This window comes from Megalops cyprinoides, chromosome 9 (assembly GCF_013368585.1).
Source record: "Megalops cyprinoides isolate fMegCyp1 chromosome 9, fMegCyp1.pri, whole genome shotgun sequence".
Lineage (NCBI taxonomy): Eukaryota > Metazoa > Chordata > Actinopteri > Elopiformes > Megalopidae > Megalops > Megalops cyprinoides.
Window position 1 is genome coordinate 29541544 of NC_050591.1, and position 25723 is coordinate 29567266.

At 42.3% G+C, this 25723-nt stretch overlaps 2 protein-coding genes across 5 annotated transcripts in view; one reads left to right on the forward strand and one right to left on the reverse strand.

The window, feature by feature from the left end:
* The first annotated feature begins 299 nt into the window (after positions 1–299).
* c4 (complement component 4) lies at positions 300–15211 on the forward strand. The gene is made up of 42 exons (XM_036536290.1): positions 300–361; positions 458–596; positions 957–1149; positions 1950–2139; positions 2236–2306; positions 2396–2481; positions 2728–2819; positions 3040–3127; positions 3220–3325; positions 3706–3829; positions 3935–4050; positions 4339–4512; positions 4595–4792; positions 5127–5321; positions 5465–5611; positions 5711–5834; positions 6251–6322; positions 6467–6673; positions 7264–7378; positions 7585–7655; positions 7806–7945; positions 8257–8460; positions 8633–8684; positions 8826–8909; positions 9017–9220; positions 9476–9551; positions 9696–9852; positions 10345–10449; positions 10540–10708; positions 11193–11401; positions 11584–11739; positions 12088–12147; positions 12340–12433; positions 12732–12909; positions 13063–13150; positions 13280–13354; positions 13452–13554; positions 13724–13813; positions 13996–14088; positions 14186–14269; positions 14373–14514; positions 14796–15211. Exons 2-42 carry the CDS (start codon positions 508–510, stop codon positions 14935–14937), a joined length of 5163 nt encoding a protein of 1720 aa, XP_036392183.1. The 5' UTR covers positions 300–361; positions 458–507; the 3' UTR covers positions 14938–15211.
* A 2652-nt stretch (positions 15212–17863) lies between these two features.
* The window catches only part of LOC118783400 (tripartite motif-containing protein 3-like), a 29307-nt gene continuing 21447 nt past the window's right edge, over positions 17864–25723 (reverse strand). For all 4 annotated transcript variants that reach the window (XM_036537259.1, XM_036537258.1, XM_036537260.1 and 1 more), the window contains 10 exons: positions 25381–25532; positions 24983–25163; positions 23081–23810; positions 22584–22687; positions 21997–22164; positions 21710–21878; positions 20164–20223; positions 19610–19680; positions 19262–19402; positions 17864–18951 (listed from right to left, as the gene is read on the reverse strand). In XM_036537259.1, the coding sequence (XP_036393152.1) occupies positions 18799–18951; positions 19262–19402; positions 19610–19680; positions 20164–20223; positions 21710–21878; positions 21997–22164; positions 22584–22687; positions 23081–23810; positions 24983–25163; positions 25381–25532 (1929 nt within the window). In that variant the 3' untranslated portion in view covers positions 17864–18798. The remainder of the gene's footprint in view (positions 18952–19261; positions 19403–19609; positions 19681–20163; positions 20224–21709; positions 21879–21996; positions 22165–22583; positions 22688–23080; positions 23811–24982; positions 25164–25380; positions 25533–25723) is intronic.

Genomic DNA, 25723 nt, shown 5'->3' on the forward strand with positions numbered 1-25723 from the left:
CACAGAATAAGTGAATACCACTGTCTTCTGTGAAGAGGTTGCCAAGAAAAATGAGCTGCTGCTTCAGTCTGACAAGCCTCTGTGAATAATATTTCACAAGGACATCACTCAGTACACCAAAGGACACAGTGGGAGATTATCATTTGTATTGATTATGTTACCTTTGTGTGGAGAGACAGAGTTAACATCAGCCCTGTTTTTTATCTTTTTTTGGAACAAAAACACTGTCTCATTTCTGGGAAACCATGTGACCCTTTTCTAAAACTCCCCCTTTGTTGCCAAATTTGCACAGAGCTATTGAGAAATGTGCACAGTGAGCTCATTTAGCAACTTGGACCTTTTCATCTGACTGAAGTGCATGGTGCTTTTTACAGACATACAGGCATACAGATGAATGTTTTTGAGTTTCCAATTGTTTGTGTACAGTATTTTATGTAATTTGTATGTCTTTGTGAAGGTATTGCAATAAGAGGGAATTTGAAACTGAAGACGAGCCTGGAATTTCTAATGAAGATGGCCAAGTTGTCAATCCAGATGGAGTTATCTCTGATTCTCATCATATCTGCTCTGCTGGCAACAAGTGCACAGAAACCACTGTGAGTGTCATTAATGCACATCATAGGAAAATGTTTTTTCTATATACATCTAAACCTGTATTAGCTTGTATGTTTTGCTTTTTGCACCTTTATTTTGTTGGGATTTTTGTGTATTATGTGTGTTATGTGGACAATCTTTCTTTTACTTGAGCTTTCTTATCACTGTAGTCTGTTATATTTAACTGCATATATGTGCATGTATGTGTATGTATGTGTGTGCATACCGTGTGTGCTTCTTTGTATGTTTGTGTGTGTGTGTGCATATGCATGTGTGTGTTTATGTGTGCTTCCACTGTATGTATTTATGTATATATGTATGTATGTATGTGTCTGTGTGTATGTGTGTTTGTGTGGTTCCAGGTATCTGATCACAGCTCCCAACATTGTTCAGCTGGATGTGGACGAGACGGTGGCGATCCAACTCCATGAAGCCACCAAGCCTGTCACGGTGACACTGTTTTTTAAGCACCAGACAGCAGACATGACCGTCTCAAAACAAGAAACTGTGGTACTCAATGCAGGCAACAATTACCAGGAAGTGGTCAAACTTAAGGTATTATATCCTTGCATGCATGTTTCATTAAAGTCTAACACATGTCTCATTGCTAAATAATACAGGGGAAAATCATTTACCATAAAGCCAATCAGGCTATGCCTCTCTTCCCCACACTATACACTATATGGACAAAAGTATTTTGGCCACACCTGTTTTTCAGGGTTTGGGCTAGGCCCCTCATCTCCAGTGAAGGGCAATCTTAATGCTTCAGCATACCAAGACATTTTGGGCAATGCTATGCTTCCAACTTTGTGGCAACAGTTTGGGGAAAGCCCTTTTCTCTTCCAACATGACTGTGCCCCAGTGCACAAAGCAAGGACTATAAAGATATGGTTTGATGAGTTCGGTGTGGAAGAACTTGACTGGCCTGCACAGAGCCCTGACCTCAACCTCATTGAGCACCTTTGGGATGAACTGGAATGGAGATTGCGAGCCAGGCCTTCTCATTCAACATCAGTGCCTGACCTCATAAATGCTCTACAGAATGAATTGGCACAAATTCCCACAGAAACACTCCAAAACCTTGTGGAAAGCCTTCCAAGAAGAGTGGAAGCTGTTATAGCTGCAAAAGGGGGACCAACTCCATATTAAAGTATATGTATTTGAATGCAATGTCATTACAGTCCCTGTTGGTGTAATGGTCAGGTGTCCGAATACTTTTGTCCATACAGTGTATATCCACTGGACATCCCCATAAAATGGCAAGTGCATTGACACAGTGTGGTATTTTCTTCGAATTTCAATGATTATTGTTGTGAACATTTACATATTATTTGGGTCTGTCTCCATTGATATAGGTGGATCCAGCCTTATACAAAAATGCAAGGGAAAAAAAGAGACAGAGAGAAAGTTCCACTCATTATGTCCAGCTAGTGGCAGAAAGCCCTGATCTTCATGGAACTAAGACACAAAATATAATTTTGTCCACCAGAAAGGGCTACATCTTTATCCAGACCAACAAACCTATTTACAACCCAGGAGAAATCGGTAACTGCATTGTTATAATTCAGCTTTGTGTCTGTCATTTGTTTTTGTGTGTGCTGGCAAAGTATAAATCTGAATATTATGTTTCACTATTTACAGCAAATTTTAGGGTCTTCACATTGGACAACTACATGATGCCCAAAGATGAGGCCATTGCACTGAGAATATTTGTGAGTATGTGTGGTGTGTGACACAGGTCTTTGTGACCTGAAGGCGGAGAGTGAATTAGCTCTCCTAAAAGTGTTTGTTTTCTTCACAGAATTCCAAAGGTTTGATGATATATAAACGTACGGTGCAGTCGAAACAAATTCTTCAGGATCATGTAGCCATCCCTGATGTTGAGCAGTAAGTTAGACTTTCTTACAGTACCTAAACTGTCAGTATGAAAAGGATAACAGTCTTGTGACGGCAGTGTGGACCAGTGGGCAGTACACCACATCTTTTTTACAGGTTTGAATCTACATTAGGATATTGTGAGGCAGCTTTTACATTTTAGGCTGGGTGTGTTTCGAGACTTACAGAACAAGAAAGTTAAAAAGTAAAAAAAAAAAAACATACTTTTTATTCAACCAATGTGTTCTTTTTTTTAAGGGCTGGCCATTGGAAAATAGTTGCCTCATTCTTAAACTCACATTCTCAGACTGCATCAAATACCACTGTGGAATTTGAAGTCAGAGAATATGGTAAGTCAAACCAAGAGCTGGATGAGTATTGTCTTTGTAAGTTTTATGACATAAAAAGAGACATTTTTATTATGTAAAGTACTATAACTTAACAATAAAGTAGTTTTGAAAATGTGTTTTACCATAGTAATTCGATTTGTTCAGATATTTAAAGATTACATATTAAGAAGATTAAATTTAACTATAATGTAATACAGATTATTCCATTCAATGCTTCCAGTTCTTCCATCATTTGAGGTGAAAATTGAGCCGGCGCAACCATACTATGTACTCAAAGAAGAGTCCTTTGATTTCAATGTGTCTGCCAGGTAGGTGTTTTTGAAAATTAGATCTGAATTACCATACATTGGTAGGCTGGCCATACTGTCTCATGTCTCATGTCAATATGTGCCATGTTTAGGTACACTTACGGGAAGGGTGTCCATGGTATAGCTTATGTAAGATTTGCCGTTATCGACGAACAAGGGAATAAGACCTTTCTACCTGGCATTGAAGTACAGACTGCAGTAAGTAAAGATTATGACTAAATAAAGCTGCTTGCATCACATTAAAAGACATTTTAACTCAATTAAGTTAATACACCAGTTTCAATTTAAAGGTTCCTAACCACCATTTATCCACAATAACAGTCTCAGTTTGAGAGTTTTTTCTCAGCAAAGCCGTACTCTAACAGCTACCTGTTTGAGAGTAATATTTCTGCAAGAATATTTCAGAATTCTCTAACATGAAATAAAAATGTAACAGATTTCAAGATTATATTTTATGGAAATGATTATTTTACAAAATGTCTGAAATCACTGGGAGACCCCTCTGTTTTCAAGTAGAAATATGTGTTAGTATTTTCAAGTTTTCTGTTGTGAAGTTTTTGTATTCTCTTGTGGTTTAGATCCAAGATGGCAGTGCAGCATTGACCCTGCTCACAAAGGATCTGCGAGAACAGGCGCAAAACCGAAGCATTAATCTGGACAACTGTCGTCTTTACATTGCAGTTACAGCCCTAGAAACCGCCAGTGTGTACCGTTACTCACAGATCCATAAGTCAGAATCTTCCATGTGAGCACATACACACCCACAAAAGACGTTTCAAGCCCCTGACTTCCTTGTACTGTCTCCAGGTGGAGAGCTGGAAGAGGCAGAGAGCAGCACTGTGAAGATTGTTACCACTCCTTACACAATTGACTTGTCAAAAACAAAACAGTATTTCACGCCTGAGGGGATGTTTTCTATTCTGGTATGTCACAGTGGGAGCTGCGACCCTCACACACCCTATTTAAGGGTCTCTGGTTCATACATGTATGCACACACACGGCCATGTAAACATAACAAATGCATGTTTCCATCAACACAAACACACAACACACGGATTTCCTCATGCACACACACATGTACCTCTTTATTCATACGCACTCAATCTCGCACACACATACACACCAACATACATGGACACACACTTACAAACACACAGTTCCAGCACAGAGCTAAAGTGTCCAGTGTTCAGTCTTGTTCTCTGTACTCCCAGGCTACTGCAACCTTCCCAGATGGGACCCCTGCCCCGCACCTGCAAATGAGGGCCACAGTTAGGGTGAACGAGCTTGCAGAGGAATCTATTGTTCTGCAAGGGTCAGGGAACAATGCTGGCGATGCTGTATTCACCTTCAAAGTGCCCCAGCTGGCAAAATCTCTGCACATCAAGGTGAATTCTCAAAACAGAAAGACTGGAGATGGCTTGTAACCTACAAGAACGTCATGAAGACCGTGAACTGTATTTCTCACAGGTTTTTGCACAAGGAGAGGATCAGGATGTTGTCCGCAGCGACGCACACATGAGTGCCACTGCCACCAGCTCCCAAAGCGGGAGTTACCTGAGCGTGGAGGTGCCCCACCTCATCCTAGAACAGGGGCAAGAAATGACTGTCACTTTCAGAGATATTACACACCCTGGAAGCGAAAGGCCCTCACACATTTATTACATGGTCAGATATGTGATTATACTTATTAATTAATTAAATATTATTAATTAATAAGGCAGAGGTAGGCAACCTCTTTTCACGGAGTGATACAGTGGCATGCTGCAGATTATTGAAGTCTGTCAGGATAGTATGATACCGAGTAGCTTTACAACATGGTCACCTGTACACATTTAGCCTCAATCCCAATGTGAAATTGAAAGGTTTGGCTGCAGTCTAAAACCCTCACTGCCACTCAAGGTTGAAGGCTGCCTATCTCTGTTCAAACAACATACTATACAGTTTTTAGAACTATGGTACTAATGGCAGTTTTGATTATTTTTCTCCTTCTTTGCTACAGATTTTGAGTAAAGGCAAAGTGGTGCAAGTGAACAGGGTTGCACGGACAGATGTCACGTCTGTCAGCCTGCCATTCAGTCACGACCTGGTCCCTGCCTTCCGTGTGGTGGCCTATTACTACATAAATCACCAGGGGGCGCCAAAGATTGTGGCAGACTCAGTGTGGGTTGATGTCCAAGATGTCTGCAAAGGGCAGGTAGAGAACATTATTATGAGGAACCAAATGAAAGATCTTGAAAACAGACCCTGACCATCCTCACTTTTATTTTTTCCTGCAATTTTTATAAGATAGACTTCTGTGTGTATATGTCACATGATTGTCTTTATTTGCTTTTTCAGCTAGAAGTCCTGCCCTTCCAGCCAGAATATACACCAGGAAGCAAGATAGACGTGATGGTTCGTGCAGACAAGGGAAGAGTAGCACTGGCTGCAGTGGACACTGCAGTGTACATAGTTAACAAGCAAAACAAGCTGACTGCCCAGAAAGTAAGATCCTCAGACTTCATTTTGAGATCAGATCTGTAATTGCAATGCTCTTCCAGTTTTATATAATGTTTCTGAGTCTACCCCTTGCCTGTTAAACAGATGTTTGATTACATGAACTCTTATGACCTGGGCTGTTCCATTGGTGGAGGAAAAAACCATGAATCTGTTTTCAAAGACGCTGGCCTCACTTACCTAGGGAGCAGTACCATGGCACCAAAGATAGGTGAGAAGGAGCACTACTCAAATGTGGAAGGTTCAACCAAGGCAACCAAGGGAAAAAGTACCTTCAAGGGTACTTGAAATGGTTTTAGGGGGTACTTGAAATCAAGATAATTTATCAAGGTCAACATTAAAACTGAAGAGGCAACCCTCAAAAAGTCATATTGAAGTTAAAGGGTTTTTTTTGGGGGGGGATTCCAGAGCAAGTTTGGAAACCTCTGCTGTGATGTATGACAATAATTTTGTCTTTCAAAAAAAATCTGATTGATAGTGATGTCATAATGTAGATTTATGGACCACACACCTGTAATGATAGCAACTGCCAGAATGATGGCAGCTGATGATGATGATGATGATGATTATGATGATGATTATAGTAGCAATGATTAACATGACATCTTTTCATTTTCTTCCAACCAGATTACACCTGTGACGGAAGGAAATCACGGACAAAGAGATCATATACACATTTCCAGGAATTCTCTGCCATTGGTGTGCTTCTAGCATTCTGCTACATTATTCCACTCTTCTGCTGCTCAGCATGTTTGAGAGGTCTTCATATGTTTGGTTATCACCTATTTCTCTTTCTCTCTCCGTCTGTCTCTCTCTCTTGTCCTCTCCCTCACTCCCTCTCAGTGAACAGATATGGTCCAAGCTCAGCAGAGAGAAAGTGCTGTAATGACGGAGCCAAGCTCAACATGAGACTTTCCTGTGAACAGCGTCATGCCAAGACTCTCCACCAGTCTGCCGAGTGCCGCGCAGCCTTCCTGAAGTGCTGCAAAGACGCCACAGCACTGAGAGAGAAGATCAGAAGAAGCAAGAAGAAATACAGTCTGGCCAGATGTACCGTACCATCTTCTTCCATTAGCGCCGTGCCTCTGTGTGATCACCTCCCTGACTCTCACATGATAAAGCATTAAAGCCTTTTCTCCCCATCACTACATCACTTCAGCAAATATTGAAATAAATCATAAACTTTTCATTTATGCTATCATCCCTTTTTCATACTTTCCCTCCCTCCCCTTTGAATGTATGATTCCTTTTCTTTATCGCACCAATTTTAAGCCTTTTTTCCTATCCCCAGAGGTTCTCATGTGTCCTGATATATATTAATATGACATATCTTTATGTTTTCTCATACGTTAATCCTTTTTATGTTTCTCACATATTTACTAACGTCATGATGGATCATGAATGACTAAACTGTTACGAGAAGTTCTTTCACCTGTAAGAAAGGTACTGGTCCTGATCCAGGTTGCATCTGCCACCTGTCCTAGCTTTGTTTGTGATTAGCAGGTCGGCAGGTTTGGATTTGTGGTGATTGCACTGGACTGACTCTCCATTTTGGCCTTTGACCTCCATAAGCATAAATGTATTTTAGACGACATTGTGAGCCCATGTCCTGCTGACGTCCTCATTACTGCCTATGACAGCGGAGAGTGACGAGGAAGAGGACGCCATCGACGAGACAAACATCAAGCTCCGCAGCCACTTCCCACAGACATGGATGTGGGAGACCGTGAACGTGGGCACCTCTGGTCTTGTAAGGTATCCCAGAATGCTTCCTTCCACAGCTTTTAGAAAAGCGTCTTCAAATCCGCTGATATGCACCAAGGGCAGATGCATTTTCCAGATTAGCTTGACGCCCTTTTTGGTTCGGCTCAAAGTGATGTTTCCGTCTGTATCCATAAAAATGTACGTGATTGAGTTTTAGTTGGAGTCATTTGTACTCATTTTTTTTTGTTGTTGTGTAGGCATCCTGTTACCCTTCCAGACTCCATAACCACTTGGGAGGTTCAAGCCATTGGCATGTCCACCACAAATGGTTAGACTGAGCACTGAACACTGTTTTCTCTTCGTTTAGACTATCAGAGTCATCATCATACTTCTTGACTCATATGATGACAGTGACACAATATGAAATGAAATTATTTGGACTCATTTACATTACCTCATCCATTTTTCTATGTTTCAGGGTTTTGTATAGCTGAACCTAAGCCCCTGAAGGTCTTCCAGGACTTCTTTGTGTCTGTAAAATTGCCTTACTCGGTTAAAAGGAATGAGCAACTTGAGGTGAAAGCTGTCGTCTATAACTATGGGCCAGAACTTTTACAGGTATGAACCCTAATAGGCACCAATCAATTAAATTAATACCAGACACCACCATGCTACACTCTTAAATTTCCAGCAGTCTATTATTTGTTTAAGCAATTTGTTTTTGTTTTTGTCTATTATTTGTTTATTTGTTTGAGCAGCAAACACAGTTATCTAGGGTGACAAGTAGTGTGACATGAGTAAAATGAGGTTCTCAGGATTACAAAAGATAGGTTGTGCCCCATCCTATTGGGATTTGAACATGAGATGCATAGGGCCAGAGACCATTAGTCTGATAGGATGCTCGTGCTTCCTTCTTCCAATGTGGGCAGGTGACAGTTAAGATGACCTCTGTGGATGGCCTGTGCAGTGCAGGTGGTGACAAGGACAAGCAGGTGGTGTCAGTGCCAGGGAATTCAGCAGTGCCCGTCTACTTTGTGGTCGTCCCTCTGATTATTGGCGACATTCCCATCCAAGTGACTGCCTACACCTCTATGAAAACAGCTGATAGAATAGAGAAGAAACTCAAGGTTGTGGTACGTATGTGGAGGCAACAGAGGAACAAGCATCTCACCCACCTCTCAGATCCTAAAGCCTTTAATTCTCACTCATTTTGACTTTGAGTGTGACTTTTCCTCAGTCTGCCATAGAGTATGCATTGGCAGAGTAGATTGACACAGTGGATGTTTTCTCATCTCTGTCACGCAGGGAGAAGGGGAGCTCGTCTCTGTGCATCAAGAACATAACATTGATGGAAGAAGTAATACATTTCATTTATTACGCATATGATGTATGTAAGGACAGAACACAAAAAAAGAAACTTTGTAAAGCAGGACTGTAATATGTACAGAAAATTTGCCTTGAATTCAGTTCTCCCATCTAACACTCTTTTCTCATGCAGATGCTAAACAGCTGGATATCCACATCCCAGCTCCTTCAGATGCTGTACCGGATGGGGAGTCCAATACGTTGATGAGCATCAAAGGTGAGGGTGTCCCAAACAGGCAGCCATGTATAGCCTTTCCTATCACATGGCAGCATTGGTGAGGATTGGGGCTGCAGTGTAGCTTAGTGTGTACCCCCTCCCCCTAGGTGGAGTGATGGGACAGTCTGCGGAGAACTGTCTGAACCTGGAGGGTGTGGAAAAGCTGATTACGCTGCCCACGGGCTGCGCGGAGCAGACCATGACGAAGATGTCCCCCGCCGTCCGCGCCATGCTGTACCTGGACGCAACCAACCAGTGGCTGAACCTGAATCCCGACCGCAGGAATGAAGCTAAGGACATGATCCAGAAAGGTGAGCCTGCCTTACGCCAGACTGCACCAGGCCTCGGCTTCTCCTCAGAACCCCACTGATCAATATGGGCCTTCACCTGCACCGCACTCACACTGGACATGCTCTCTACAGACACTGCCGAAGACTAAATTCTGTACTCATTTCATTATTTGTTGTGTTGATGTCATAATGACATGAATGTCTCATAGGCACTCAGGAGATTCGATTATAGAGACACATTATAAAAAAATAACTACCTTGAACTGTTTTTTTCAGGCTACAACAGAATCCTGACACACAAGAATGCTGATGGCTCATATGGGTCTTTTTCAAATGCAGCTCGCAGTGTTTGGTAACTTCCATTTTTAACTCTAAGCGGATTTTAGTCCAGCTTTGCAATGCACAGCAAAGGAAAGATATAATTATTTGTATTATTAAGATATATAAAATAATAAGCTAAAAAATTAAACACCGATAATTGTGATGTCTTTGTCAGGCTCACGGCATTCGTAGCAAAAGAGCTGACTCGCAGCAGAGAGATCATTACCGTGCAGGATTCCTACATTCAAGAGTCCATGTCCTACTTAGTGTCCAAACAGCATGCCACGGGTGCCTTCAGTGATCCAAACCCTTTCTATAGCGGACACTTGCAGGTATTGTACACTTCTCTTTCTTACAGATCTGAATTTTAGTATTAGTATTGTCATTGTTCTTAATATTTGCCATAAATAAACAGGAGTAAAATTCCCCTAAAGTCATGGATATAATTTATTCAATTGGCAGCCTCTTTCCTCCAAAGTGACTTACAAGTGAGGCAGAGTGCAACACAAGCAAAAAGTCATTTACGGAGCCAACAAAATTGTGCTACATGACCAGGCTTCAATAGTTGGCCAGACAAGGTACAAGCTGGCTACTAGAGATATGAGCACATTAAACCATTAGATCTGTTTTTTTAATAAAGGGAAACAAAGTTTAAGACATAAGAATTGCTTTAGGCGGTCATGTTTCAGGTAGAAGAACCGTGTCTTCAGATATTTATGTTAAACCTTTGTTTCTGCAGCACTTTGAACCTGAATTGACTCTTGTGTGTTTTGGCTTAAGACATGAGGTTTGTGATTTTCTCTTTTTCTTTGCCCCGGTTTCAGGGTAGTGGTGGAGGGATAGATGGAGAGGCGTCGTTGACAGCATTTGTGCTAGTGACGATGCACCACACCTTGCCTGTGTATCCTCTTGGAGAAGGCACCGAATTGGTAATTCTTTGTCACATTTTATTGTCATCTGACGTTTTCAAAAAACTCATATGATTACAGATGTTTATCAGAAGGATATATTTCTTGCAGAGAATGGCGATGGTAAAAGCTCAACAGTATCTAGAACAGAAGCTGGGGTCATTGAAGAGGCCCTTTGCAGTTGCGATCACCGCCTACGCCCTCTCTCTATCCATGCCCCAGAGCCCCACTGCCAAGCTGGCTCACGCGAAGCTCCGAGAGATCGCCATCTGTGACCGGGGTCTGTACTGTCTCACATACCCTTATTGTAGCGGTCAGGGCCGTCTTGTGAACGTGGAGGGCCATTCCCTCTCATACAATACAATTTAACTTTAAAAGGTTAAAGGGTGAAAGGAACACTTTGAAACAGTAGTAGGTGATAAGAACAAGTGCAAACCTTGCCATTTGGTACACAGTACCACAAAGTGGAAAATGAGTAGGAGCTCTGACACAGCATTAAGGCTGCTGTCTACAACATCAAGCATCAGACCACCTGTCTCCAAACAGCGATGTGTATTCTATTGGTCATTATTCATTTGGCAGCTATGGTTACCGTCTACAAGGAACTAAAAATCTACATCCACAAACGGGAAGTGACTGAATACTAAGACCTTCCAAGGAAATTTTAAAGGTACACGTATACATTGGCATCATGGCCATTCATACTTGTCATCAAGGTTAACAGTGCCCACCTGTCTTGTTCCTGCTATAACCTGGTATAACAGAGAAGGGAATCTGCCACTGGGCGGATGAGGAGAATCCGGAAGGTGAGAAAAAAGCCCGCAGCGTTACCCAGGCCAACTCCGGCTCCGTGGAGATGACATCATATGCCCTGCTGGAGGCGCTGTTGGGGGAGGACAGGTCATATTCCACAAGCATTGCCAGGTGGCTCACAGAGCAGCGCCAGTACGGGGGTGGGTTCCGCTCCACACAGGTAAGTCATGCAGCGGTCACCTTCACCTGTGTGCGATTACACGCATGCAACTGCATGTAAGGTTTATTCAAACAAGTAACCCATTTTTTCACGTGTGCAGCAACTTGAGTGTTGCTTTAAACATTCTAATTATTGTGTCGGTTCAGTTATGTTAAAAATTCCCTTTGAACACTGTTTCTCAGGACACAGTTGTGGCCCTGGAGGCCCTGTCTGAGTACAGCATCCAAGACAATGATGTTCAGGACCTTGACCTGAACGTGGAGGTGTGTCTCGAAAGAGGGAGAAGGGAGAGATTGCTCATCACCAAAAGAAACGCCCTCACCCAACCTGCCATCCAGGTTAGAGTGTCACTCTGCTGTCATGGTGCCATCAACACTGCTCACTGTCCCTCAGAAATGATCTGATCCCAGGATTTATTTATTAGTAAATGTTTGTATGATAGTTTCTATCTTTGTTTACACATGCTAACAATGTGGGAAACCTTTTATGTAAAGATACAAAAAAATGAGTTTCAGAATATGCAATGTTAACTACATCATTGTAATTTAAAAGTAGTCCACAGCCTGGAAATATAGATTCCCATCTGTTCCTGTTGCAAAGCATTGTTCAGCATTTGCCCATTAATCCCTGGTGTCTGATTATCAGAACTGACCATTTCCATCCTTGTGTCCTCATGGTATGTACAGGTCATAGGAGGAAGTGTTGTCTCTGTCAGCACATTGGGTGTCGGAAAAGGAACCGTGTCGGTGAGTGACATTTTTTAGCTTTTCTTGAAGAATTTCAAACGGATATTTAAGTACAGTCATGTGGAAGATTTATTTCGCTCTGCCATTTGGATGAACTCGGTAACTATGACTTTAAGTTCCCAACTCAATATCCAGCTCATTTATTATTAACACAAATGTTCTTTTCATGTATTTTCTGCTTTTTCTCAACAGCTTGTTCATACATATAGAACTATGAAAAGGGCTGATTCATATTGTGATTATTTTCACTTAAACATCAGCTTGGAAGGAGAGGTGAAGTATGAAAGTAAGTCCATACTGTGTCTACAAGCTTCACAAATAGAAAAAGACAAGACTGAATATGAGGTCAAAAGTACTTTGTTATATGTTATATATGTTATATTTATATTTATACATTCATGCTATGTTTATAAATATTTTTTAATGTATTTTTGAGCATGTGTTTTGCAATATAGTCTCTGTGTATTCTGTGTCAAAACCTTGTCATATGCATCATATTATGTAAATATTGATTGCTTGCTTGATCAGTTGATTGACTGATTGATTGATTGATTGACTGTAATATAGATTTTTGGGGTTTGCAGAGCGACTGGATGATCTTGAGCTGGATGACTACTATAACTATGAGACAGGGGAGGTGGGGGAGGCACAAGAGGAGCCCTTGAGTAGGGTGGAGTGGTTTGACCTGCGCACACGCCGGAAGAGGCATGCCCCGGAGATACCAACGAGGGAGAGTACCCTCATCTACACAGTGTGTTTAAGGTAAACCGAGAAGGGCCCGCGTTACGCTGGCTCCGTGTAGCTGCCCCGCATCAAGTTCAAGGCCTTGTTGCTTTTGTTTAGAACAACGGACAAAAATGCACCTACCTACCTCAACCATCAATGGTCCTGTCTCTCTTTGTTTTTAACCCACAGAACGAATGGAATGAATTCTACTGGAATGGCAATAGTGGACATCTCGCTTTTAAGTGGATTAGAACCAAACATGCAGGATCTTGAAGATGTAATATCTGTTCTATTATTCCTACTTCACTCATTATAAAATGTTAATTTTGTTTCTCCCGAGAAGATTTAACCCATTTATATATTTTTGATTGTCTCATTCAAGTATGGTTCTGTTTCCTTTTTTCAGCATGTGAAGGGCACAGAAAAGTATATTGATCATTATGATCTCGGACCAAACAAAGTATATCTGTATTTTAATAAGGTAAGATTCATTCTGTGATGAACATGGTCAGGAAATGATATTGCAGTACAGTAAATACATCTAATACATATACATCTTGCTGATGTGTTTCCTGTAGATTACAGACAGCATGGAGTGTGTGACCTTCAGGGCCACTCAGATCACTCCTATAGGCCTGGTACAGCCAGCCGGTGCTGTTATTTACGACTACTACAACCCAGGTATCTGTCCACCCATTGAGCGCTGCTCCATGTGATACAGTTCCAGAAGAGTGCAAGTGTCGCAGTGGATGACAAAGTCAAGGAACTCAATGGCTCCTATCCAGAATTCTCAGCTGCTCACTGTGTAACATGATTGGATGTTGTGTTTTGTTTTTTTTTTAATTTTCAGAGAGGAGGTGCAGTGTCTTCTACAGCGCCCCTCAGAAGAGCAACATGATCTCTAAGCTGTGCAGTGAGGACGTGTGCGCCTGTGCAGAAGGTACTGTACCTCCCCTACAACCCCCCCCCCCCCCCCCCCCCCGTCACGTTCCTCTAGGTTGCAGTATATGCTGTTTACAGTACTGCATAAACATGGAATATGATATAATAGTAATAATAGTAACAAAGTTATTTCCATTTATTTTGATTTGAATACTTAAAATCATTTTTGTTTTCCTGTAGGTGGCTGTCCTAAAACCATAGTCACATTTAGCAAGAACATGGGAGCAGATACCCGTAACAGCTACGCCTGCTTCTCTCCCATTGTGGACTACGGTAAGATGGCTGTTTAACGCGCTGTGTTTAACGCTGAAGAATGGCTGTTCGCATTCATGCATCCGCTCCGTTTGTAACTGTGTTTTCCTTGTGACAGTTTACTTGGTCAAGGTCCTCAAGCAAACAGATGATGGCGTGTTTACGTATTACACCATGTTGGTCACCAAAGTCCTGCAGATACGTAAGCAATACGTCACCGCTACACTCTCCTTCCACTTGGCATTTTATCAGGTGGGACCTCTGCAGGGTAATCACGTGTTTTTCTTATGCCCTCTGTGTAAAAGATAAGGACAATGCCATCATGAGGAATGCGGTGCGTGAAATGATCGTACGGAAAAGCTGCTCGTTTAACATGAAGCTCAACAAGGAGTACCTGATGATGGGCAAAAAGTCGACCATAACACACACTACCGATGACAACCAACAGTAAGCCACAGACCTGTTATAGACATTACAGCAACAGGAGTATTGGTTAAGATACTGAAAACTTCAGGGACACATTTGAATATTGTACATACAGTGAAGAACAGTCTTCATTTTGAGAAAGTCTTTTCTCAAGAATCAGGTTGTGTTTTATATCTGAATAGCTGTATAGGTGTAATAGTCTTTGAGTGTCTCTTGACATTGCTGTTCTGTATATAATACAGGGATATCATCAGCAACAAAGTGTGAGTGAAATAACTTCCTTTCCATCACGCGTCCTGTAGGCCTAGGTACATCCTTAACAATGACATGTGGATTGAAGAAATACCAGAGGAGGGGAAATGCAAGGCAACGAAGAACCGCAGGGCGTGTCAGCTTCTGAAAGACTTCATACAACAGTATGAGCTGAACCAGTGTGCTCTTTAATCAGAGGAGAGTAAACTGCGTTCTCGGGATGTGCCTCTGCATTAACACACAGGACTTTTAATTCAACGCTAATCTGTTTCTTGGGTTTTCATGAATCTGCACACACTGTATTTACCAATAGTATGTGATGATTTAAACACAAATTTATGAAATGCTGCTCTGTTAACCATCATGTGCTTTTATTACCAGTGTGAATATCATAGAGACTCAAGAGCTGTGTGTTCACAGAAAAATAAATACAAATAAACTTAACACTGAAAATTTAACATTGAAATGGGGGCGCTGTGAATGTGTTACAAAAAGGTTTCAATATAACATACCAATGCTCACCTTGTACTCTGAATTTTCTTCCAGATGACAGACATTACCAAGATCTCACATATAACCAAGTCCCTTGCAGCATTCCAGTTCTATGTGATATAGTGAAATCAGCAGGGAGACATTTCTGTCTTTGACCACCTATCCAGGGCTGACCAGTAGTAGAACAATGTGGAACAATGTGGAATTCATGTAAAAACCCTTCAAAAAAAACCCTGCAAAATCAGTTTTCACACATCTTTCTGAAAACGTGACCATCGATTGGTACAGTACATTGGAGTACTTCCCTGTCCATGCAATGCAACCAAGTTTGACAACAGTGTTCTAAGCTGTATATCGTGTAGCATTATTAGCAAATGTTCTGACACACACCAGTTTGGTGGAGTTTTTTACTTCAGTGTTGCTCCACCCCCCTGCAGTGAGGGTGCCAATAAGGACTGGTGGGGGTGGGGCAGCACACAAATTATGGGGTTTCTTTTCCCAATATCAAGGGGTGCATGGTTGATATTGAACAGTTAAGGGTTAGAAGGTGGGGGCATCTAATTAAAGTGCTGTAATATTTTGAAATCTGTGTTGTATGAGACCATTGTCTATAAGCAGCGCTATATCTTTTTGCTCCAATAAGTTGCTTTGGCCGTTAGAAAATCATTGGCAATTTTGTTGTTTTTGGCGATTCAGACAACCCACAGTTGGCCTGTAACAACAGGGGAAAAATGTTCACTGACAGCAGTCCCCTGTCCCCAGTTTTTTCTTCCATGTCCGGGTCAAAACAGACCTCAGAGTCCGTGCACGCTACTATATTTATGTGTGTGTGTGTGTGTGTGTGTGTGTGTGTATTGTAATGTTAGCACAGCAGACACTGGAAAATTCATCTAATGTGGCGTGTTATCAAAGACAGGTTTGAGACAAGCACCAATGCATGCTTCAAGAACTGGTTGTCAAACATGGTTGTGAACAATGCAACAAAAAAGATACTAAACACAGTAAAGGTTTTAATAGCATTACAGGAAGCTTTGTCTCTGTGCAGTTATTTATGGAACATGTTAGTATGAAATGCTCCAAACCTAGCCTTCATAACTGGTTCACAAGTAAAATGCATTGTAATAAAGTCTGGTCAGTCTGAAAATATGGGATCAAAAACATAAGGTACACTGCACTGAACAAATAGTCCAAGTTAATATCACACAAACATACCATATAAACTAAAATAATAATATTTGGAAGGGCTGGAGTGAACACCATCTGACACAACATTTCAGCATCTCTCTCTAGCATAGCCTGCAGCTTTTTTGATACCAGAACTTTCTATGAAAACAAGTAATTGCAATTGAGGAACAGTTCTGGTGGCAAACTGGAAACATTTACAGTTACAGAATAATTCCATAAGTAAGGATTCGCTGAACAAATCTGTCTACGTATTCCATGCAACCACTGAAATTGTGAAAACACTGACTGCACTTAAAGCATTACCTGGTCTCGTCGGACATTTCATATTACACTGTCCTTAACAATCTTTTCTTGTCCTCTGTTTTGCCATTTACTCTGCAAGTAACAGATAAGCTACAAAAAATGACAAAAAACAACCATGTACTCATTTGAAGTTTAATATGTAAAATTTCACTGCACTGCTATAGATGAACCCAGTGACTAAACATAAATGTGGTAGGAATTTGTCATGTTTGACAGCACCTCATGTTATTTTGATGGCCTAAACAGTATCATGCAACGATGAAAGGAGTCAGCAGCTGTTATGGGTAATACTGAGGTTTAACAAATGTAATGATCACTAAGCAGATGTTTGTTCATGTAGATCCAGAAATATACATGGGATAGGAAAGAAGCACGGTGATATGATTTCACACTGGACAAAGATGGCTTGTTATATAAGGGTTGCACCACTGTTGTAGGCTACTTTGGAACTTCACCATTCTAAATGAAATAGTTTGCAACATGCAATAACAGTGACCCCCCCCCCCCCCCCCCACCTCAAATAAAGAATGGCTGTTGACCTGGTTGTTATTTAACCCCTCACAACTTTTAAACAAAGCACAGCAAAATGACTGTTACAATACGTTTGCAAACGGAATATTCTGACCCTCAGATTTCACCTGTAGGGGGCTCGTCAATGAAAGCTTTGTTAAAAAATCTATACTGAAGTCCAAGGGTTGGAGATAACCATGGCTAAAACTATGCCAGATACCAAAAATAGCTCACATGGGAAAATCAACAGAAATGCTGGTCTGTTAAAGGCAATTGTCTTCTGCCAGAGTAATAACAATGATAGTATATACATATAGTATATGTGATATCTATATACATAAATGTATATGCTACACTCTTTTATATTATGTTCAACATCTACCCATTTCTATTTTTGGCAAATAAATTCTGATAAAAGATCAATTTTTTTGAAATCGGTTCCACTTGTTTGCCACTGAAAGTGACAACATCTGAGGATTCGGGGACAGGGAAAAGGTTGCTATACAGCATAATGTCAAGGCTTGCACTTGATGTTTGGCAGAAAAAAAAATCAAACACATCAAATTAGAAAAATAATTTGCAAAAGATAAAATCATGTATAAAATAAAATAAATTAAGAATAACTGACTTCTTCCTTTTTGTACTTTTTTGTCTTTTCTTTAAAAAAAAAAGCACATAAAAAAGTGAATCATTGTGCTATTGATGTCTGCAATAAATACTACACAATCATTCTCATAAGCGCGGGCTGGTATGTCTAGTCCGCCAAAAAAACAAAATTTTGAGCTCGAAAGCTGCCCTGCACACTTGTTACAAATGCTTAAATGCTAGCTAGCTGAACTGTGAATTACTGAAAGACTCGTGGGTTTGCAGCTTCAGCGAACAAATTCAATTTACAGGATATACAGATATATGTTTACAAGAATAAATATACAACAAATGAAATGCACGGATGGCGTTGAAGTGGTATTTGGGATGGCTTACTTGTTCATGGATGAGATTTGCTGTTAAAATGAAATGAATGGAGAGAGAAAGATTGTGACTCATTATTGCACTCAAAGTCATGAGTGAGGTATGAGTCATCAATTTTTCTTCAGGCCCTCAGCGCCAGGAAAAGCTACCCAATAAACATTCTTTGTTACAGCTGTTGTTCTGATAGGCTACAACTTCATGCATTTGGAAAAGATTGTTGCTCCATTACATTCCAACTTGTTTTTTCAGCTGTTGTTTATCTCACCAACAACAAACACCGACATTTTTAGAATCGTTCTGTGTTCCTGATATACAGTAATGTGATTCTTTTTTTTTTCTCATTAAACAGAAAGCTGAATCCTTCAGCTGAAACCTTTTTCATGTCCACACACTCCGGCAACAGAAAAATAACAAAGAGTGTTTGTTCGTTTCTCTTCCTCTCCTGTAGGAGTTTGGACAAAAGTAAATGGAGCTGACTTTTTTTTGATGTTCCAAGTTACAGTACAAAAATGGGAGAAGGATCGTTGAACCCTGTACATTTCTTGTGTCTTGACTCAGTGCTTGCTGTGGCGGTCTGAATGGCCTGGCCCTGCCTTACTGCAGGTAGCGGTAGACTTTGAAGCAGTGGTTCCCAGAGTCGGCTACTGCCACATGTCCATCTGACGTGAGGGCCAGGCCTTGGGGCCCGTACAGAGGGTCCGCCGTGGTGTTGATGTAAGACAGGAAGGACCCGGAACTGTCAAACACCTGCGAGATAACCAATAATCATTTAGATGAAGGAATTTAGAAGAACAGGGACAACATAACAGGCTGGCAGGATCCTAAATTTATGACACTTGCATATATATGTAAAAAATACACACATTTACACAAGTAGTCATGTAAATTATATAAAACTACTGGGAGTGCAGAGGGTAAAAATGTAAAATCACAGACAATACAGCTCTTTACATCAAAGGCAGACAATAGCTCCCTCTTCAGGTTGCAAGTAACACTGCCCACCACATAATTATCTCCCAGAGTCAAATAGCCTAAGGGCTGCATTCATCCAGTTCACCTGTATTCGGCTGTTGCCCCAGTCTGCAACAATGATGTTGCCATTGGCATCCGCTGCTACCCCTGTGGGGGCGTTAAACTGTCCGTTCCCCTCTCCGTGAGAGCCAAACTTGAAGAGGAACTCTCCATCAGCATTGTACACCTGTAGAAATGACACAAATAGACCTCAGTCATCCAACACTGGAAGAAAGCTATATTCTCATCTGACAGGCTTTACGTCAATGGACACATTGAGTCATAAGGGGATATGTTTTAAAGCTCTGCAAATAGAATATGGGCCTGGGGGCATGCCGATAAATTGCCATGAAAAACATGATACAAATGCTGTAACTGTATACTCAAGCCTTACCTTAACGGAGTGATTGTGAAAGTCTGTCACCACTATTTCATTCTTGTTATTTACAGCTACGAAGTGTGGACCTTGAGACACGGTAGGGAGAAGGAAGGAGATCATTACATGTTGTCACACAGCATGATAGGAAGAGGTGCCTGACTGTGAGTCCCCACTCTAACTATATGCCAGAGAGGAGAAAAGGCCTGTCACCCAGGGTGAGATATGCTACTTAAAAATCATGATGCTTCTCTGGCTTGTGCATGATTCTGTCAAAATTCAACTTTGAGGTCAAAACCCAAAAGATGTATGAAGACTGGCCTGAAAAAAGATTCTCTATGTTATTTCAAGTTCAGTGTATGTATTTCTATGTCATAGGGTCTAAAATTTAGGTAGAATGCAAGAATTTAGCCATTCACATTTTAAAATCTTAAATTCTTATTGGTGTGAGGCATTGAAAATGCAGTTATTGAATTTTGACATTAATCTGTAATTGTTTCCATCACAGATCTTTGTGGTAAAGAATGTTCTACAACGAACACTGGCAAGGTATGAACACACAAAATACTTACTGAACACTGGGCCAGATTTACTAAGCTTTTGCTCCAGTGCAATGTTTGCACCACTTTTTTCTAAAAGAAATGAAAAGGAAAAGTCAGAAATGAAAGATAAACACCCCAAACCCAGGTCTTTTTATGAAGATCAGTTCCTCTCATCCTCCCTGTTGACAAACATTGCGGGAATACAGCAGGAATGGAACAGGTTGCAGCACTCTCATTGGTCAGTCTCTGACCAATCACAATGTTCAGACTAAAAGCATGTTACTTAACAAAACACTTTACCCAGTCACTGTGCATCTCTAAACTACCCATGCACAGCTTTGACAGTCCAGGAAAACCTAGGTCACAACCCAGAATGGAGACTGGTGACAGTGATGAGACAGCATTTGGCAGCAGACTTGCGCATGACAGGTTAAGTTAGCTGCTGGCCAGTTGGATGCCATGGCATGGCATCAGGGTTTGGCAGGGTAAAATTTGGCAGGCCAGACCGCACTTAAGCTCTAGCACACACTGGTCTGACAGCAGAGCTGTGAAGCAGTGACCAATGCCTCATCCTCATGAACACCAACAGCATGGAATGTAGATCAAGAGATTCTCTCTCTTGAGAGATCTAGAGATTATCTCTATTAACAAATCAAACTCTTTACCCTTCTGTAAATTACACATATTTTGTGTAAGTACACAAAATAGTACAGAAGGATGCTTTTAAATGTAAACAAAGCTAGGGGTTGCAACTGGCAACCCCAACACAGTTTTGTGAATGCTACCAAGCAGGTGGGCTGGAGATTTACCGAGGGCCCTAAAACCAGGGCAATTCTACAACCAGAGCAGACAAGAAATTAAAGCAGTTTACAGAAATAAGCTGACCAATTCAAGCAAACACAAATAGTGCAGACAGTGATTAATGAGTAAATGAACTAACAGAAAACCACAACCAAATGACGTTTGATAATGTTGTCCCATGAAACATTGGAACTCAAGCATGTGTAAATCTGGCCCCACCTCCTCCTTTTTCACAACAGCAAGACCTTTCCATGGTTCCCTTTTAAACAAATAATAGTAAAATAATGCACTGTGTAATATTCTTGGAGGCACAGTTCACTTCCTTATTTACTGTTTTATTATAGGACCATCCCAATGCCCAGAACAGCAAGACAATATATGGTATTCACAGGCTTTGTGGATGGCAGTGAAAGGATTATCAGTCAGGTAGTGAAATCAAGAGAGACTTATGACTGCTATGTTATTGTTGTTGTATGTGATCTCCACCACATCCCTATAATCCAATTTGCTTAATATAGTTATATGAGTTTAATGTTGTGTGAGAGGTGCAAAGGGCAATATCGTAAGCTTGGGAAGTGTGCCTCTGAAGTGAAATGCCATGCATTTGTCATTTCCAAAAACAAAATAAAACTGGCAACAATCACAGAAGACAGCAAGCTGGCAGACTGCAGAATGCCAGAAAATGCTTGTCCACACTTTTGTACTGGTTAGATAAACTGGTATATCCATATTTGCACATGAAAACTTTTTAGCCATGTAGCTTCTACCCCTGTACCTGCAAACTGTCTGTCTGATGTACCCCTGGCTCCAAATTTTGTCACCAGCTTGCCGTTGGACTGGAAGATGAAGACGCAGCAGGCTTTGTTGTCCACGGCGATGATATGACCATTCCTGTCCACGGCCACGCCTTTCGGCCCCATCAGACGCCCAGCTCCGATTTTACTCTGCAAGGGGAAGATATTCGGCAGTGTGCTTAAAGACTACAGACTGCTACATATTACTGCCGACCAGTATTATATAATTATTATACACTTAGCCTTCTCAACAGATATGAGCACTCACCTTGAACTTCCCATCAGAGCTGAATATGCTAAGCCATCTGTTGTCATAGTCAGCCACAATGATGTCACCGTTCATATCCACAGTGACACCCGTGGGGCGCTGTAGCTGCCCTGGGGAGCGACCTCTGACCCCAAACCTTAGCTTGAACTGTCCATCATTGGAGAACACCTAAGGAAGGAGAGTCACATGATGGCTAAAAGTATTACAAATGCACCACAAAAGGAAACCATCAAGACAACGGCAGCATTTTTTCCAAAAAGTCCAAACTCAACATGACAATAAACAAATTCAAATATTGTGATATTATTTTATAATACTATACATGTTTTTCTCTGTTGAATAGACATGTACGTAAGCATAAAATATGTTTCTTTTAATTTTGCTGATTCTTATGTACATGTGCTTATATATTATTTGTTGGTGACAAAAACACCTGCAATTACTGCTGAGGACACATTTAGTTTGCATCCCTGTGAAATAAAATGGCAGTGAGGTACTGTGATCCTGTATGGAGCAATATGAGCTTGCTTAGTCTGCAATTCATCACCACAGCAGCCAAGCACACCTGTACATCAGAAAGCACTCACCTGAATACACTGATTATTACTGTCTGCCACCACAATCCTGCCGTTGCTTGAGGCAGAAATTCCTTGCAAGTTAGTGAACTCTCCTTTCTCCCGCCCTCGTGTCCCTGCAAAATGAATACAGAGAAAAGAAAACGCACACTAAATCATACATCCAGTGCTACCCTGGGGACTCTGACTTCAAAAGCATCTCACATATGGGGGCAGTGTACTATACTAGTAAGCAGCAGGGCTTGCAACCGAAAGGTTGCTGGTTCAGTTCTCCGCTGGGGCACTGCCGCTGTATCCTTGGGCAAGGTACTCAACCCACAATTGCCTCAGTAAATATCCAGCTGTATAAATTAATAAAAGTCACTCTAGACAAGAGCATCTGCTAAATGACAATAATGTAATATATAATGTCGTGGTGGAAATTATGATTGATGCATTTGCATTTAGTCATTTAGCAGACACTAGTATCCAGAGTCAGCATAGTGCACAGGATGACTGACCGCACTCACCGACTCTGTAGATGAGCTCGTCCTCAATGGGGTTCTCCTTCTTCTTGCTGGTGCTGTACATGCTGGAGGGCCGACGCACGGCCTTCTGCCGCACATGCCCCCCGCCCCCGCTGGGCGACTTCACCCGCCGCTTGACGTCGTCGGGCGACTGGGGCACATCAGAGGGCTTGACGGCGCGCAGGCGGAAGGGGCTGCCGCGCACGGGCTGGTCGTACAGCAGCAGCGAGAAGGAGAACTCGCCCTCGGAGCGCAGCGTGTAGCCCACCTCGTACGTGCCGTTCTTGTTGTCCACCACCTCCGCCTCGGTGCAGCCGCCGTCGGCAGCCACGATCTCGGCCCGCAGCACCGCGTTGCCCGTCTTCACCAGCTCGCCATCCTTGTCCTTGGTGGTGACGGTGACGGTGGTGTGCTGGCCCACCAGGGCGTGGCGCAGACCCTCTCCGGTGGCCACGCTGGTGTGGCCCACGGTGCTGGTGGTCAGCAGCACGCCCAGGTTCTGGATGGAACGCCGCAGGCCCTCCGTCTCCACCTGGCAGTCCAGGTGGCCGTTCTCGTGCGGCTGCTCGGGGAAGTCGTGGCGGGCCAGGGCGCTGACCCGCTCGCTCATCTGCTTCTGCACCAGCAGGACTTCGGTGGCGCTGCCGTGGCTCAGGGCCTGCTCTGTGAAGCTGCAGCTGCTCTGGATGTGCTCCTTGCCCTGCAGCAGGGCAGATAGCTGGGCCTGCAGCACCTGGGCGGCGAACACAAGGCCGACACTCAGCACTAGAGCTGGCCGATGTAGCGGTTGCGATATATCGAATAGCTATTTTTAGCGCAATAACAGCTATCCCTGGTATGTGGCGTTAGGTTCTTTTTCCCGTTAGTCATACCTGATGCGGGAGCACACCTCCAAAGTTCAGTGAAATGCTTACTTACCGGTTAGCTTTGAAAAACACATAGCATATGTTTTCACTCTTTATCTTTATCTGTTTCTGTCTACCGCATGGAAGCAGCATAGCGCTGTTGCTGTGATATCAACATTGAATAGATACGACACAAGTGGTGTTTTTTCCCCTGGAAGCATTTCACACGGCCTCAGAAATCTGGAGCTGCGCTCCCACATCAGGTATGACTAAAGGGAAAACAATACGGGAAGAAAGCTAACACCACACGCCAGGGATAGCTGTTATTGCGCTAAAAATAGCTATCCGATATATCGCGACGGCTATATTGCCCAGCCCTACTCAACACACACACAAGGCCCAGAGCTACGGGCACTCAACACCATGTGGTTTCAGTAAATGAAAGGAAATATGCTTTTGCACCTCAGGTGAGCGTGTCTAATGTAGCCTTACAGTGTTTCTCTCTCTTATGTGTTAGAAATATGCCTCACCCAACAGAAATGAATGGCAGGATTATAACACGTGGCTAGATTTCATCCACTCTGACACATCACAATTCCTCTGTTCCTTATGTGTGATTTTCTAGCCGCTTTCACATAAAAGGCATCTACTGTTTAGGTATGAGAAAGTAAAATCAACAAAGTGTGGCTGGAGATTCCACAAAGAAAACAGTATTGCAAAGGTATCTACTGGCTTGTGCTTGGTAAATCCATGTAAATCATGTTTGCGGGGACTTATTTACGTTAAATGGTTATAGTCTTTCTCCAGATGATGTGAGTAAGTAATCAGAAATAATGTTCAATGACAACTGCAAGGTTAACTGTAAGGTAAACATCTGATGGTTTTTTCAGAGAATGGCCCTTTTAATATTTCAATTCTAATGTAATTTCAAAGTATAAGTAAAGGAATGAGCTGTGAGGCTCAGAGGCCAAACATCTGCGAGGCATTATGGCTGGAACAGAGCTGGGTTCTTCCTGACAGACTATCACAGAACAGGGGATTCTGGGAACGCTAGACCAACCTTCTGCTTGGCGTTGCAGATGCTCTCCAGGTCGGTGATGAGCGCAGATTTGCGAAGGTGCAGCGCCCGCTCCAGCTCCTCGAATGTGCCGCTGATCTCGTTCACAGCCTCATTCTTACGCTCGATCAGCTGCTTGGAGATCTCATTCACCAGCTCGATGGCCGCTGTCAGCTGGGGGAGCCTGGGAAGGGGCGATGGGGGGTGGTGTGAGGTCAACCCGTGTGAGAAACTTCACAACAAACAGGCTAAGAATAGCAGCAGCAGGGACACATTTGATCAAAGGTCTGAGCAACTCACTGATCTAAAACTATAAGATGTTGAAAAAGTTGTGGCTCTTGTCAGGGTTAATGATGAGCAGGATCGGTTAAGATGGATGATTGTATGGTGGGTGTTCGCACCTGTTTCGAATGGCATCCAGCTGGGTTTTGAGCGCGGCCTTGTGCTGCTCCAAGACGTCTCGGAGGGGGACAGTCACATGCTCCCTGTGCTCTCCCTCTGTGCAGTCCAGACACATTGCTGTCTCACATGACTCGCAGTAGAACTCCATCACCTGCAGGGGGTGCCAGGGAGTAAAGCAGAAAAATATGCAGCAATATCCCACTCAACGGTGGAGCCTCACCAAAGCCACGCTGCCGAAAAATGAGTTATTATTTTTATTTCCTGAAAAAAGCACCGAACTGTGAAAAAATAACTTTTACCCCTTCCACTTTATTATGATACCGGTTGTGCCTGTATCTGGGT